The sequence below is a fragment of the Delphinapterus leucas genome, chromosome X, assembly GCF_059928025.1.
Source record: "Delphinapterus leucas isolate spDelLeu-1000000601 "Yukka" chromosome X, BTC_Dleu_Yukka2, whole genome shotgun sequence".
Taxonomy (NCBI): domain Eukaryota; kingdom Metazoa; phylum Chordata; class Mammalia; order Artiodactyla; family Monodontidae; genus Delphinapterus; species Delphinapterus leucas.
The window spans coordinates 45,733,038-45,748,826 of record NC_143150.1 but is presented as its reverse complement, the minus strand read 5'-3'; the positions used below and the strand labels follow the sequence as shown (position 1 = coordinate 45,748,826).

The window sequence follows — 15,789 nt, the reverse complement described above, 5'->3', positions numbered from 1 at the left end:
TTAAATTCATCTTTCTCTGCACAGTTGGGGGGTAGGGGAGGAGGGAAAAGATTTAAATTTGCTCACCTGATAACAGGTCCCAAGAGGATTAGATGCATAAACAATGATAGTGGCTTGTCTTTGGCCAGATCTCTGTGGACAAAAATGAGGGTCAACTGGACCATAATGGATGAAAACATAAAGAAGGAAAAGGTGTATGCCATCCAGTAGGTTTCACTATTCTTCCGATAGATTCTAACCATGTACAAGGCAGATGCTGCCTCCCCACAGTACAAAAACGTGGAGAAGAGGATGCCAAATGGAAAGGTAAATCGGGGGTTCGTCCCACGGATGACATCTTCCTCCAGAGAGGATATCGGCTCCACGCTTGGCTCCTCACGAATTTCAAAAACTCGGTCCATTGTCGAGGTTCTGAGTGTTGTGGTCTGGTCTTCAGAGCACTCCCATCCCCACCTCCCAAGAGAACCCTGTAGCCACTGCAGTGCAAGTATTGGTGAGGAGAGCTGTCAAGTCCAATTCCAGAACGGAGATCTACTAGTTAGAGCAGGAGACCGCTCTCTTCTCGTCTCAAATTAGACTTGTTGGAGTCTGGGATGAAGAGCCCAGGAGTACCACTTTGAAACTAGACTCTTGATTGGCCCAGGATTCCAATCGTCAACTACGTGCTGTGGAAGTTGGACAAGGCAAAAGCAAGCATCTTAGCGCCCAGTCCGGAGTCCAATTCCAGGCGCGTCAAGAACCATGGGACAGCTGTTTCCGTGGCGGCTCCGCCTGTCGCAGCCCCCCAGGCAGGACGGGTAGCCACTCTCGCGGGCACCGACACTCAGCAGCTCCTCTTGAGGAGCCCCGACCAGTGTGCTCTCTCAAATCAGCTGAGAACTGAGCCAGGGCAGAAGAGGGGGCGCAGCCTGAGCGTCCCTTCGGGGATCCAGTTCACTGCCCAGGCACCCTAGCTAATGCTAGGCTATGGCTATTAGCTCGCCTGCTCGCCGGCGGTCTCTCCGCACCCGCGCTCAGTCAAGAGTTCTCACGGCGGCTCCTCCAATTCCCCAAGCTCCGCCCCCAAGGCAGCCAGGCCAGGGACAGGAGCAAAGTCACAACCCCGGCTCCGAGCGCAGTCACCGGGGAGAGAAGCAAAGCACGCGCCCGCTGCAGGATCAAGAGAAAGCTGGAGGGGCTTCTTTTCCACAGAGAAACTTTACTAGCGAAAAACACGACGTGCGGGGCGCCAACCCGGCCCGACGGATGTCGGCAAACTCTTGGGCGCCGTCTGCTGCCGGGGTCCTGCCTGGCTCGCAGTTCCAGCTGTGAGAGGTCGGTGGCTTCAGGAACGAAGGCAACGATGGCGGGGCTGCACGAAATGGGAGAGACAGCTGGGGCCAAACAAAACCAACCTGCGACTTCCAGGGCGGGCAGATGAAGGATGCTCGGTGCATAGAGGCGCGACAAAAAGGGGCTTGGGCCAACCTTCAGAAGCACTTCTCATCACGACCCCCGGACCCTGGAGGGAGCCACAGCTTTCCTCTTCGCCAACAGAAGCAGACCCCCAGTTCTACCCCGCCCTCCCTAACTAGCTCGCTCCCACACTCGCTCGAGCCAGGCGGTTAAGCAGGAATGTCTCTCTCGGCCTCAGGGTTGAATTTCCCTAGGTCCTATTGCCCTACAGATTTTATCAAGGTGGGGCTGGGGAGAGACCTGGGGGGCAATTGGGCCGTAGAGTTTCCTTTCCAACCAAGAGTGTATGTAGCAAAAGGAAGAAAGAGAAGGAGGGAATGTCAAAGAAAGACTCAAAGTCAGCCCACAGACCCGTATCATATGCCTTGATTTCTCCACTTGCAAAATGAGGCCAGGATGGGAACTTAAGAATGAACTTTCAGGTCTTTGGCTGTAAGGTTCTGAAGAGGTGCCAAATTCTAAATAGACTGGAAAGGAGCCAGGAGAGCTGTTAGTAAGAACTGAGAGGTGTGTCTTAAAGAGCTCTGAAAATTGCCTAGATTCTTAAGAGCAATCTTCCCCCACCTTGCTGAGCTTTTGTTTTTGTGCTTTCATTTGCATAATTCTAAACCCCAGGGGAAAAGAGAAAACATCTGCCTCCTGGTAATAATATAAATATAGCCTGTGCCAATCTCCTTTTGCTGCAGGAAGTCAGTAAAAAAGATCTATGCGAGGAGTGGCCAAGTAGCAGCCACCAAAATGATGGCTTCAAGAAAGGCTTAGTCTTGCTGTTGTATTGGTTTTTAAGATTCCTGCAATTGCTGTCTCCTTTCCCCAGGGCTGATTCAAGAACAGATCAGCTTCAAAAGGTTGTTGCTTTTGAAGCAGATGTCCCATCTTGGTCTGTACCTGTGTTAGCAGCTGGGTTAGGAGGCTGACCCTTCCTCCTTTCTGTTTCACAAGGCGGGGCAATGCTATCTGAGAACACTTCATAGTGTTGATGGCTTGGGCCTTTCCAAAAGGCACAAAGTTCTCTGCCAACAGTATACGGTGCAGAACTTCTTGTGGGCTTCTTCAGGACCTATTCCCAAGATGGATCACAAGTAGGGTGAGAAACTCATCTGTTTGCTGTGTTGGGATGAGTTGGCCACCCTGACATGGGAGACTGAAACTAGGAAGAATGTAGAATCCCCATGTTTTTCTTTTAGCCTCTCCTCCTTCTTCCTTGTGCCCTATTCCCCAAATACACAAATCTACACTGCCTTCCTACTTTGTTCCAATATGACTCCTTCTGTCTGACATTTAAGGCTCTCTATAATCATCAGACTACTTTCCTCTCCAACTTCATCACCCACGCTACCCTGCCACACCCTTTGCTTCAGTCCAGCAGGTTTTCTCACTTAATCACACTTGCCTTGCTCTCTCAGTGCCGTGTTGAGGCCGTTTACAACCCCCTTCACTCTTTTCTGCATTAGCCCAAAGCCTAATCTTCTTTCAAGGGTCAGTTCAAGTATTACCTCCTCCAGGAAGCCTTCCCTCACCTCCCCAGCTCTCACTTTTCCCTCTGTCTTTGTGCTACTGGCATGTACTCTCTTGCTCTAGTCCTTCAACTCCTTCTGCCTGCCCTGCCTCCTAAACAGAAATGTAGACTCAGGGAGGGATGCTCAATGTTTATTGTGGTTCTTGTTGATGATAGTGATTAACAAATAGTGATGACGATGAAGCTTCCTCCCCTGTGTTTCCTCCAGGAAAACATACAAGACTCAGGCACACTCATCTCTAAAAGCTGTAGCCACTGTAGCTGGAGCATAAAGTCCTGTGGGGCACCTACTGCCTCAGTCAGCCATTCAGCTCACAGAGGATGTCAGCCCACATGATCTCTCCCTTCTCAGAGCTCCTACAGCACTTTTTTGGGTCAATCCCACAGTTTAGCACCAAATTACAAATTATTTCAAGTATATTAATCTTTATTTCACCACTAAATTACCATAAGCTCCTTGAAGGCAGAGACCCTACTGTTACATTATTTTTTGGACCCCCAAGGTTGATATATACGTGTAAATCTCCTGCCATTTGATCCCCCTCACCCACTAGCTTCTCTGTTTTCAGCCCTAGGACTCTCTGGCGCTTTAGGTCACTAAATCCTCTGGTCTCTTATTTCCTTGTTCCTTTTGCCCTGCTGGGAGAAACTGACTGAGAATTTGCCCTGTTTCTGTCCAACTCTCCTTCCTCTTTTAGACAATCTCTAGACTCCAGCCCTTTACTCTTCTTAAGACTACAGACCTGGAAATGTTGATACTCATCAGACTGCTGAGGACCTGGGAACCCCTTCCCCATTAGGAGCACTGTTCTCCCGTGCTTCCCCTTGAATGCTAGGCCGTGTTCAGGGGTTTGGTTCTGCAAGAAAGGGAGACCCAAGATTTGACTCCCCACTCCCCCTACCTCCAGCCCCCGACTCAGCAGGAACAGAGAACAGATCTAAAAGCAGTTTGATCGAAAAGCTCTTGGCGTATTTATCAGCTTTCAGAACCCCTCTGAACTACATAAGGTTCGGAGATAGGTTTGAGCTTACAAAGCCCCTACAGCCAGAGCTGATTCATAAGAGGTAGCTGGCATCCATGAGGGAAGAGGAGAGGAAGGAGAGAGATGTGCTGCAAGTGGCTGAGAGTCCAGTCACAGAACACTATCTGGTGAGAGGTGATGGACAAGGCCTGGAGAATCAGTAGTTAGGATGGAAGAATGGCTTCCATCTGTAGAATGCTCGGTTTGGACTGTTAGAATCCTTAAGAGATATGTAATGCAAAATCAGTCAGGTATCCTCTGGGCCTTCTCTTTTTGCTCTAAGCTCCCTGAGGACAAAGACTTTTGATTATCCTTCTCCAAGCCACTCCCTCACCATCCATTTTCCAAAGTGGCTGCACCATTTTACATTTCTATCAGCACTGTGTTTCTCCACATCCTCAACGGCACTTATCTTTTTTCATTATAACCATCCTAGTGGTTTTTCATTTGCATTTCCCTGATGGCTAAATTGATTGATTGTGTGTGTGTGTGTGTGTGTGTGTACAAGGTCGTTTGAACACTAGCTGGCCACACTCATTCAGTTATTTCAATAAACATTTATTTGTAATAGCAGTAAGACAAAGATCTCTGCTCTCAAGGGGTTCACAGAGTGTAATGGTATAATAGACATTTGTCCTTTTAGGGGTGTCGCTGTACAGCATTTGAACCCTTTATCTGGGGGAGAGGACACAGGACTCTTGCTAAGAAACAGGGCCCCCTTGTAGTTGGGGCACAGGCATGTGACTTAGGCTCCCTCAATCCAAGGATCCATCCCTTGAATTGGGAGCCAGTGACCCAAAGAAGTGGACAATCTTCTCCAATTCAGACAGTCATGAAAATGTGCCTCTTGGTTCTTCCAATGTGGGAAGTGTCACTGACCTTTGCCCCAGCTGCTGTGCTTTAAATTCACCCCAATATTTGCTGCTTTGTTCTGAAGCCACACTGCTCCCAGCCAGTGACTGAGCACAGCAGGGATACTAAGTCAGGCCCATTTCTGGGAGACACAGGACTATGTGGCCTGTGACTGTGGCAACAGAACTCCCCATCAGCCTGGTCAAACTTTATTAGCACTGCACTTCAGTCTACGACACTTCCTACCTAACCTTCTTCTTTCCTTCTCTCATCCATAAAGGTCAGATTTACACTGCGGTTTAACATCTCTCCCAGCTTCCTCCCTATGTTCTCTCACTGACATTTTCCCCAATAAATCTCCTGCATATCTAATCCCAGCTTGGTTTCTGCATCTCTGAGGACCTAAGCCAACCCACTAATGGTGCTAGCACGGTGGTAGTAATGGTGACAGCTGTGATGTTGGCTGTGTAGCCCTGAGTCTGGTTCTCCAGTCCAACTTGTGATTCTGGGAGCTATTTAATATGCTTTTAAGACAAGCATTTTCTGCTTAAATTAGCCAATCAATTTCTGTTGCTCACAACTAAGAACCCTCTGGATTATAGGGGAAGGGACAAAAACATTCAACTACAATACAGTGTGACAAGGGTTATGATAGAAGCACAGAATCTGTGGAACCACATAGGAGGCACCTAACCCAGTCTTTATATCCTCTCAAATGAAATATCCATATGCTACCTGGAATTGCTGGTCAGCTCTTCTCACTAATTTTACAGGCCACCCCAAATTCAAAGGCTCACAACCATCTTCTCAATTTACCATTCCTTAGGAAGTAGTTCTCATAGTTACATTCACATAAGAATTATTTGGGAAAGAAGACTACTTGCAGATTCCAGGGCCCCATCCTTCGAGTAATGCAAGTGCTCAGAGGATCATAACTTGAGAAAAACTGTCCCAGGGATAGCTCTACAATCTGCTCCTAAAACAATTTTATCCATCATCATAGTGCGCATTTCATAAATACTGGCGGCAGTTGACCCCCTCTGTGGCCTGAGCCAAAGTGAAGATAGACTTAAGAGTCAGTCCACACATGGGTCCTTGATTTCCTTGGGCTGCCCACGAAGAATATCACCTGTAGTTTGCTCCCTAGCACAATTCAGTAAGAATTAAACTATCCGCACACACTTTCATATTCTTTCCTATTGGGCACATTATATGCTTGTTGGACCTTAAGGCGTTTGACCTTATGGCCAAGGAAAGGAGATATTCCAGCCGTGCCAAGAGGAGAAAGGGACTCCTCCTACACTATACGATGACTCAACGGATGAACTAAGAGTAGAAAGCTTGTGTAAGATCATAAGCCTTACGCCATTACCAGACATCCTTCCCAGTACTCCTGCCTCTCCTACTTGGCTTTACTACTAAAGGGTCCCCCAATTGTCAAGGACTTCAGTTCTAACTTTTAAAAAAGATGGAGTTATTATTAGTGGGAGAAGTCAGAGCAGCAGGGAAAAGCAGGATAAATTAGGTTGGCAAAGTCAGATCCCGGGAAGAGAAATCATGTAAAGACAGGGTACTGAGATCACTGTGGGCCAGATAATGCACAGTCCTGCCTGGCAGGACAGAAATCAGGCCATGCCAAATCTCTCTGACCCACAGCAGTGTGGTGTAGTAAAAAGAGCTACATTATAGACTGGAGTAAAACACTGTGGGTTTTAATCCTGGATCTGCTTCTAAATCTTTGTGTGATCTTGGTCCTCTCTGGGATCTCCAAGATTCTGTCTAGCTTAACATCCCATGACATCGGTGTAGTTAGGCATGGCTAGGCCTCCTAGAATCTTTGATTCCACATGTAGTACTGTGGTTTTATCGCCACCAAGTAACTGAACAAGCCAATGACCCAAGTGTCCTAATCAATTTCTCCTAGAGATATACTCTCACATGTGAAATATAATATGTATAAGCATGTTTATAATAGCCAAAGGTTGGACACTACCTAAACATCCACCAACAAAGAACTGCTTAAATAAATTCTGGTATATTTCTAATAATTATGGAATGCTGTGCAGCCATGTAGCCATAAAGAAGCTCTTTATGTACTGATATGAAACAGCCTTCTATGTAAAAAGTGAAAAAAGTAGGGTGCAGAATAGCATTTATGGTATGCTACAATTGTATAAAAATTAGGGGTGTACATATACAAATATGCATAGAATATCTCAAGAAGGATACACAAGAAACTGGTAACAGTGACTGACTCCAGTGAAGGGAAATGGACAATGAGGGAGATGGTAGTAGGGAAAATAGATATTCATCTGTTCAAAACATAAAAAAGAACCTTAACGAGCCATGTCACAAACCCATCTTTTTCAACCATCTAGCAGAACGTAAGTGAACAAAGTTGGAAGAGACTTTGTTTCTGAAAGCAGAAAGAAGAGTCTAAGGCAATTTCTTGGCTCAGCCGGTCTCAGAAGTGTGTAGGTAGCTATGATGGGTCTTCAGCTGTTTCCTTCCCTCTCTGCCTTCAAGCTTGAAGGTACATCTTGAGAGTTGCTTCAGGCAGCTGACTGTCAACAGAAACTGGAGAGACTAGGAAAAGCTTCTATTCGGGTGAGGCCTGGAAGAAAAGTGAAGCAGAAGCCAAAAGTTCACAAACTACCAAGTAGGCATCTAAAGAGAATTTCTCATTCCTTGAAAAAGCTGTCACTGCACCCACAGTACATCGTGAGCTCACTGACACCAGATGAGATATATATCTTTGCACTATCAGTCCATTATCAGTCCCCTATAAGAACAAAAAAGAGTTCATTCTTTTTTTCTGAAATGAATATCATAAAGAGCATTCACTGAAAGCTAGTAGCAATATAAAAAGTACAAAGTTTTAAAAGATATATAATTCATAGCCAAGAACTAACCATAGATTAAAACGTTCAGTGGGAAGAACAATTTGTCCTCTATTTAGACTTATTTTATGAAGGATAATCATATGTTAAATTTAGTGAAGAATCATGCTTTGAAATACAACTCATTAAGCAAAAAGTCTAGGGCTTGGGTTTAATATTCTGGATGGGCAAATTTAACACTTTGTTGGTGAAGATTAGCTTTAACTATTATATAACTTGGAATAAATGAAAGAGCTCTTTAGTTTTCTTTTATTATTATTAATTTTTTTTCTTTTTTTTTTTTGGCTGCGTCGGGTCTTAGTTGCGGCACGTGGGATCTTTTGTTGTGGTACGCGGACTTCTCTCTAGTTGTGGTGTGTGGGTTTTCTCTCTCTAGTTGTGGTGCACGGGCTCCAGAGTGCGTGGGCTCTGTAATTTGTGGCACGCGGGCTCTCTCGTTGTGAGCTCAGTGGTTGTGGCACACAGGCTTAGTTGCCCCGTGGCATGTAGGATCTTAGTTCCCCGACCAAGGGATCGAACCCATGTCCCCTGAATTGGAAGGTGGATTCTTTACCACTGGACCACCAGGGAAATCCCAAGAGCTCTTTAGTTTAAATAATATTAATACCAGCATTAATTGAGTGCTTATTATGTGGCAGGTACTGTTGTAAGTCGTTTATGATGTGATTTAATACTCACGATGCCCTTATGGGATGGGGCTATGATCATTTCCAGCTGACAGATAAGGACACTGAAGCGCAGAAAAGTTAAGTGGCTTGTCTGAGCTAAAACAGCTCAGATAGTATGGCTGGGATTTGAGCCTAGGCAGTCAAGCTGTGGTGCCTGGGCCCTAGGCATTTAAAACAACAAACAAATTGTGTGGAAAATTCAAATAGGGCCTGCAGGGAAATATTAGGAATCGACTGAACAATTCCAAGGACACCAGCCAGAAAGATCAGGATTTGTGAAGTCCGTATCTGAACAGTCACTTAAATGGTTTCCTTGGCTAGTTTCTATATCCTACATCTTCTGTCCTTATCAAGCTTCCTATGATTCCTCTATCAACATGTCACTCCTTTGATCAAAAAGCTTCCAAGGGCTCCTTTCTGCCTACCTGATAGATCTGAAACTTGAATGTGCATCATACACACCTGTGGAGCTTACTTATAATACTGATTTCCTAAGCTGTGACCCAGAAAAGTTGATTTAGTAGGTTAGGGTGGGGCCTGGGAATCTGTGTTTTAAACAAGCTTTGCAAAACATTGGCCTATGTGGACAAAGCCCAAACACTTTGTTCTAGCATTCAAGGCTGTCCATGACCTGGCCCCAACCCATCTAACTCCTGATATGAATACTCTATTCTAGAAAGGCCATTGTCCTCTAACTTCTCACATAGGAAGCGTTTCTAACTCTAAACCTTTGCCCACACCCTCCTACCCATCTGGAATGACCTCCTGCCTTCTTTCCTCCTATCCAAACACTATACATCCTTCAAGGTGAAGCCCTAGTTTCACCTGCTCTACAAGACTTAAAATCCTTAAACTCTCCAGACCAGAAGGATTGAACAATTAAGTCTCTACTGTCTGACCTCAATCCTTTTGGTATTTAACTGGTTTCAAGAGTATATGCCTTGCTTCCCCAATTAGATTGATGGCTGCCACTACCCACATGTGGCTATTTAAATTTAAGCTAATTGATTAAATACAATTGAAATTTCCATTCCTCAGTCACACTAGCCACATTTCAAGTGCTTAACAGCCACATGTGTATTGGTCAGCACAGAGAGAGAACATTTCCACGTCACAGAAAGTTCTAATGGACAGCGTTGTAGGAGTCTGCTATGGCTGTCACAGCCACAGCTACCTTCTTATATACACTCCCTATAAACATTGCTTGCCGTGAAGTTAAGTAAATATGTATCCTGACCACAAAAAAGTGATGCATTTTCTTTTTAAACTCTGATTCCTATTTCCAGTAAAAATAAGGAGCTCAGAAGATAAGTTTCGAATGTAAATATCACTCAGCATTTCTAATCAAGTCTCAAAACCCTTGCCTTTTCTCAGCTCTCATCCTCCTTGACCCGTCGGCTGTATGTGGCATTATGTAGAGCGGATTTCCCTTGTCTACTCAAAATGCTCTCCTCCTTTGCTTCCATGACGCTGTAACAACCAGAACGATCACCATTAATATACTGAGCTCTTACTGTGTGCAAGGCACTGTGCTAAGCATTTTACATACCTCATCAACCATATTAGGTAAATACTATTATCACCATTTTATAGATGAGGTATCTAAAGTTCAAAGAGGTTAATTGATTTGCTCAAGGTCACAGAGCTAGTAAGTGGTGGTGCTTGGACTAGAAACCTAAACCTCTCTTAAGGTTTTTCTCAAGGGTCATTACTAGATCAAATGCCTAAAATAGGCAAGGCAGACCATCAATTACAACATCAAAGAAAGGAAACAACCCATCGAAGGGAATCTCTTCTTTTCTTTTCTCCCTTTTTCTTCCCTGCCCTTCTAAAACTCTCTTTTATTCTATCTCACATAGGCCTCTGATAGATTTTCAAGGTCTTAACAGCCTGGGGAATTTAAACCCACTTAATAAGTACTTGAGAAAAAGTAACCATAGTAGGTCAGGGAGAGCAGGGACCATATATTGCCTTTCATTTTCAGGAATTCTGTTTTTTCCTAAATACCCTGTAGGCCCTTAACATTAAAACCTGTGTTGTTCAGGACTTGGAATTTCGATTCAAGCACTCTGCCAATAGTCCATTTTAATTACACTGGAGACTGTTTATAGCTTTTCTGTTCTCTGGGCTAGACTTTGTGTCCAGCAGCTACTACTAGAGGTAGTCAAACATAATAGAAATGCTGGAGGAGTCTGGCTTTAGGCTGGAACAGTCACCTACTTACTAGTGTTTCACATTGCCCTGTTTACTGATACCCTTAAGCAGGTCAAACTTAAGCATTCGTGGCCAGTACACCGAGGGTGAGGATATAGGAAAAAAAAGTTTATAGCAACTCTGAGCCCTGACTTCATGTAAAAGAGACAAGCTGTTGATCCCCTAAACTCACTAGGCTCCTATAATGTGTTCTGAGCTACATAAGGCGTAGTTACTCGAGACAGGGAGCTATGTTAATGACTATGCAGACCCTTTAGGGTTTGAAGCCTCCATTACTTAGGTTAAAGAAGAATAAGGAGTATGGAAAATCTCTGTACCTTCTCCTCAATTTTGCTGTGAACATTAAACTGTTCTAAAAAAGTCTCTGTGGTTGCCAAGGTCTGGGGGAGGGACGGATTGGGAGTTTGGGATTAGCAGATGCAAACTAGTATACAGAGGATGGATAAATAACAAGGTCCTACTGTATAGCACAGGGAACTATATTCCATATCCTTGATAAACCACAATGGAAAAGAATATGAAAAAGAATGTATACATGTATAACTGAGTCACTTTGCTGTACAGCAGAAATTAACACAACATTGTAAATCAACTATATGTCAATAAAATTAATTAAAACAATAAAGTCTTAATAAAAAAAGAAAAAGAAGGAATATTGGCTTCTCTTCCTAGCTCTGCCACTAACTGGCTATGCATGTGTATGTGTATGTGTGTGTGTGTGTGTGTGTGTGTGTACAAATATCTAGTGAGAACTTTTTTCCTTTTACTATCCATTCATGTACCATAAATATTATAGGGTATTGTTTTGTGTTCTTATATTTTACATAAGCGTAATTATACAGAATTTTATGCAAGTTTTTTCTCAACAGTATGGTTTTGTTACATTTTGCTCTAGTTCTATATTGCTACATGGAGTTATAACTCATTTCAACTGCTTTATGGAATATCGTCAGATGAATTCACCATACTATAGTTTATGTATTCATTCTGTTGATAGTAAAAAATGGAAAACAACCTAAATGACTATCACAAACTAAATCCTTCAGTGGACATCTGTACGTGCATACGTATCCTTATTCACATGTGGGAGAGTTTCTCTTGATTAAAAATCCATGAGTGCTGTACACCTGAAACTAACACGACATTGTAAATCAACTATACTTCAGCCAATCAATCAAGCAAGCAAGCAATAAATAAATAAATAAAATGTACAATTTTAAAAAATCCATGAGTGGAATTACTTGGTCATAGGGTATGCATAAGTTCAGCTTTAGTAGACACTGGCAAATACTTTTCCAAAGTAGTTGTACCAATTTACACTACCACCAATAGTGGAAGAAAGTTCCAACTGACCCACATTTTCATCAGTACGTGGTATTGTAGGTCTTTTCTCATTTTAACCACTCTGATGGATGTGTAGTGGGATCTCATTGTGGTTTAAGTTTAATTCCCATGATGACTAGTAAGATGGAGCACATTTCATAGGTTTATCATCTGATATGCTTTCTTAAAGGAGATATGGACAAGAACGAGAAAGAGGTGAGAGGAAGGATATGGGGGGGAGGTAGTGACTAAGGGATGGGTGTGGGATGATAACACTGTAGAAAGGAGAGCCTAAGGACATTAAACCACACTTTCTAAGCAGATCAGTTTTTCTGAGGGCTAGCCAAGTGTACACAGATTTGGGAGTCTCTTAAATTCAGCAGCTAAAGGTGCATGTAAAAGTGTATGTTAAACATGTTTGAAGTAAATCATAAAAATCTGGCAGCGACCAAAGGCCAAGTTCTCTTTTTCACAAGAGCAGCAGCTCTGGCTGCTTCCTGGCACCTTTCAACAAGTCGAGTTCCGAACGGGCTCTCAACGCCCTCATCTCAAAAAATGACAGCTCTGACTTTGTGGATTCCACTTACAAGGCCACATGATACCAATGTTAAAGAGCACAGAATGGTAAATATTCTTCCCTTCCAGCTTTACTGAAGTATGACTGACAAAATAAAATTGTAAATATTTAAGGTGTACAACATGATTTTTTTTTTTTTTTTTTTTTTTTTTGCGTTACGCGGGCCTCTCACTGTTGTGGCCTCTCCCGTTGCGGAGCACAGGCTCCGGACGCGCAGGTTCAGTGGCCATGGCTCACAGGCCTAGCCGCTCCGTGGCATGTGGGATCTTCCCGGACCGGGGCACGAACCAGTGTCCCCTGCATCGGCAGGCGGACTCTCAACCACTGCGCCACCAGGGAAGCTCCAACATGATGTTTTGATACATTTATACATTGTGAAATGATTACTACAATCAAGGTAATTAACATATCTATCACCTCACATAGTTACCTTTAAAAAAATGTTCTTTTTACCTAGCACCAATCAAACAGAACTTTCTATGGTATTCAGTAAGAGACTGTAAAGTAACATGGTTTAGATCACTGCATCTCAAGCCTTCATGTATGTGTGAATCCCCTGGAGATGGGTTACAATGCAGATTCTGATTCAGGAAATATGAGGTGACACCTGAGATTCTGTGCTTCTAACAAGCTCCTGGATGCTGCTGATCCAGGACCATACTTTGTGCTTACAACATGAGCTATGGAGCCAGACAGACCCGAGTTTAAATCCCAGCTCTGCTTTCTTAGCTGTGAAATCTCTGGTAAGCTACTTAATCTCTCTGAGCCTTAGTTTCCTCGCCTATAAAAAGATAAAAATTACCTACTTCATAGGTTTGCTGTGAAGGTTAAGTAAAATAATGCATATAAAACATGTATAGCCCAGTGCATGGAAAGAGCAAGTAATTGATAAATGCCAGCTGTTGTTAATATTCCACGAACTGGCACTCCTACACATTATGATACTCCGAAGACTGCTTCAGAATGATTATCTGGAAGCACTGCAAGAGCCTAGATTAATCACAGAGAGACAGATTGAATCATATTTAGTCATATTTTATGTTGAATCATATTTAGTCATATTTTATGTAAGGCTTACTTTATTGTATTCTAAGCCTTTGAAAATTGAGACTTCATCTGTTTCAGTCAGGGTCCCAGCAGGGAACAGATGGTGCACTTGCATTAGCATAATTAGTGGAAAGTTTACAAAAAGGACTATCCACAAGTGTGAGCAGAGTATAGGAAAACAAAGAGGGATAGATAGTGCAGTAACTTGGTGCTGTTACCACCCCTACACCCAAAAGTATGAGGGGAGGGAACAGATACCAGAAAAAGGAGAATGTGGTGTAGAGAGGGTCCCCTTGAAAGGTGCTATGACCTTTAGTTAAGGGATAGCAGCCAACCAGAAGCAATCCTATAAGAAGGAAGCCAGGAATAAACAACCTGACCTCAGTTTCTTTTCTCCCTTTGATGTCCTGCCAGGGATCTCCACTGCCCAAACCCTACCAGAGGCCAAGAAGGAAAGGGAACTCACTGATGTAATCCATATAGGTTAGCCTCCTGGGGCACAGAGCAGGGTATAAAAGGGCAGAGGGTGGATCAGGAAGGGTAAGCAAAAGATATCTGGTACATCATCCATGACACATATACTCAACCAAAATTCTATCCAAAACAGAATACTATTCTGACCAAGCCAAAAGAGAACAGACTACTATTTTAGACAAAGCTAAACTCAACTAGTTTATCACCAAATGAGGATCAATAACTTCCAGGGTATCTCCCCATCAGATGTCCTATAATCATCCAAAACTCAACACAGCTACAACTGAAATCATCTTCCTCTATCACCATAACTCAACTTTCCCATTTCTATCAAAGGTGGCCTTTGATATGTTAGTCTCTCAGCCTGAAACATTCTTCCCTTTCCTCCTTGTATATTTAAATCTTACCTACTTACCTTTAAGTTCTAACTCAAACACTTCTCCCTCCTTCAAAAGGTCTTCCCCCCAGCTACTTTAGCCTACAGTGATTTCCCTTTTCTCTGGACCCTCATTGCCAGTAATTTAGTCACTAGTGTCAGGTATTGTTATTTAACTAGTTTGCGGTATATATACCATTGCCCCAACTAAATAGTACACTTCTTGAAGGCAGGAACTATGTCTTAACTTTATTTTTTTCTCCTTGTCAAGACCAAGCATCTTGAGACTTACTGAATATATGTACATGATAAACACCTAAAGAATGAAGAATAAGGAAAGAATAGCAGGATTCAAATTTTTAATCTCATTTTTCTATGATAGCTTCTCAGAAAAAGGCTCTCTGAAGAACTGCCTAGCCTTACGTAGAAATATGCAAGCACAAAGGACAGCTCTGTGCTCATCTATCCACTTAGCATTTTTAAAACACTCTTCTAAGTAACCCTTGGGTTAAATAGAGAATCAAAACAGAAATTACAAACTTTTTAGAAATGATCAGCAAGGAAGTCAAAACCCATGATATGCAGCTAAAGTGGTACTCATAAGAAAGCTGTAGCATTAAATTCATTTATTTATTCCAATATATTTCAACTGATAATACATGAATTATTTTCACTGACAAAAAATGAATTAAAGTCAACTCAAGAATACACATAAATAACAATAAAATATACCCAAAGAAATAATTAAATATTTTTTCAAAATTAATGGCCCACTTCTCTCTAGTCTTCCTTCTTACAACAACAAAAAAAAACCTGGACAAAATAACAATCAAGTGCAGGAAGACTCTGAAAAGTGGAAAGAAGAAAGTGGACTGCCTGGAGACTTTAGGATGTGAGGAACACTACAGTGGTGAGTTGCCTGGGATTTCTTTTTGCTTCCCATATAATGCAGATAAGGCACTGGAGAAGACTACAGCCTGGAATTGCCAAAAAGGCCCAGACCAAGAAAAGCCCCAAGAGAAGATTGTTCCCTTTAGTTAAATAATCAGGGAAATGGCTGCCTAGCCAGAACAGAAAATATTTTTGATAATACCCAACCTACTCTAACCAAACATCAAAGGAAAAACTGTCCCTTCCCTGTGGTGTCAGTGGTGCCAAATAGAGTCACCCATGTCTGGCCCCTCATGGCAGCAGTTAGACAGGGAGAGTTGGCCCTCTGTTTCCCCCACAAGTGTGATATCAGTGGGACCAAACAGAGAACAGAACTTCCACCCCACCTCCCTGGTAGCAAAGAAGTGGAACAAGGCAATGCAAGGTGGTGCTAGCTGGCACTCCATTAGCCCACTGGAGTAATGTTAGTGG

At 43.0% G+C, this 15,789-nt stretch overlaps 1 protein-coding gene across 5 annotated transcripts in view; it reads right to left on the bottom strand.

Annotated features, from left to right (window-relative positions):
* XKRX (XK related X-linked) overlaps positions 1-15,789 on the bottom strand; it is a 66,052-nt gene that overhangs the window by 11,756 nt on the left and 38,507 nt on the right. For 3 of the 5 annotated variants that reach the window (XM_089904279.1, XM_089904283.1, XM_089904281.1), the window contains exon 2: positions 67-7,462. In XM_089904279.1, coding sequence (XP_089760405.1) covers positions 67-401 — 335 coding nt within the window. In that variant the 5' untranslated portion in view covers positions 402-7,462. Of the gene's footprint in view, positions 1-66; positions 7,463-9,780; positions 9,887-15,789 lie in introns of all 5 variants that reach the window. The other 2 variants (XM_089904280.1, XM_022580782.2) reach the window with 2 other exon arrangements.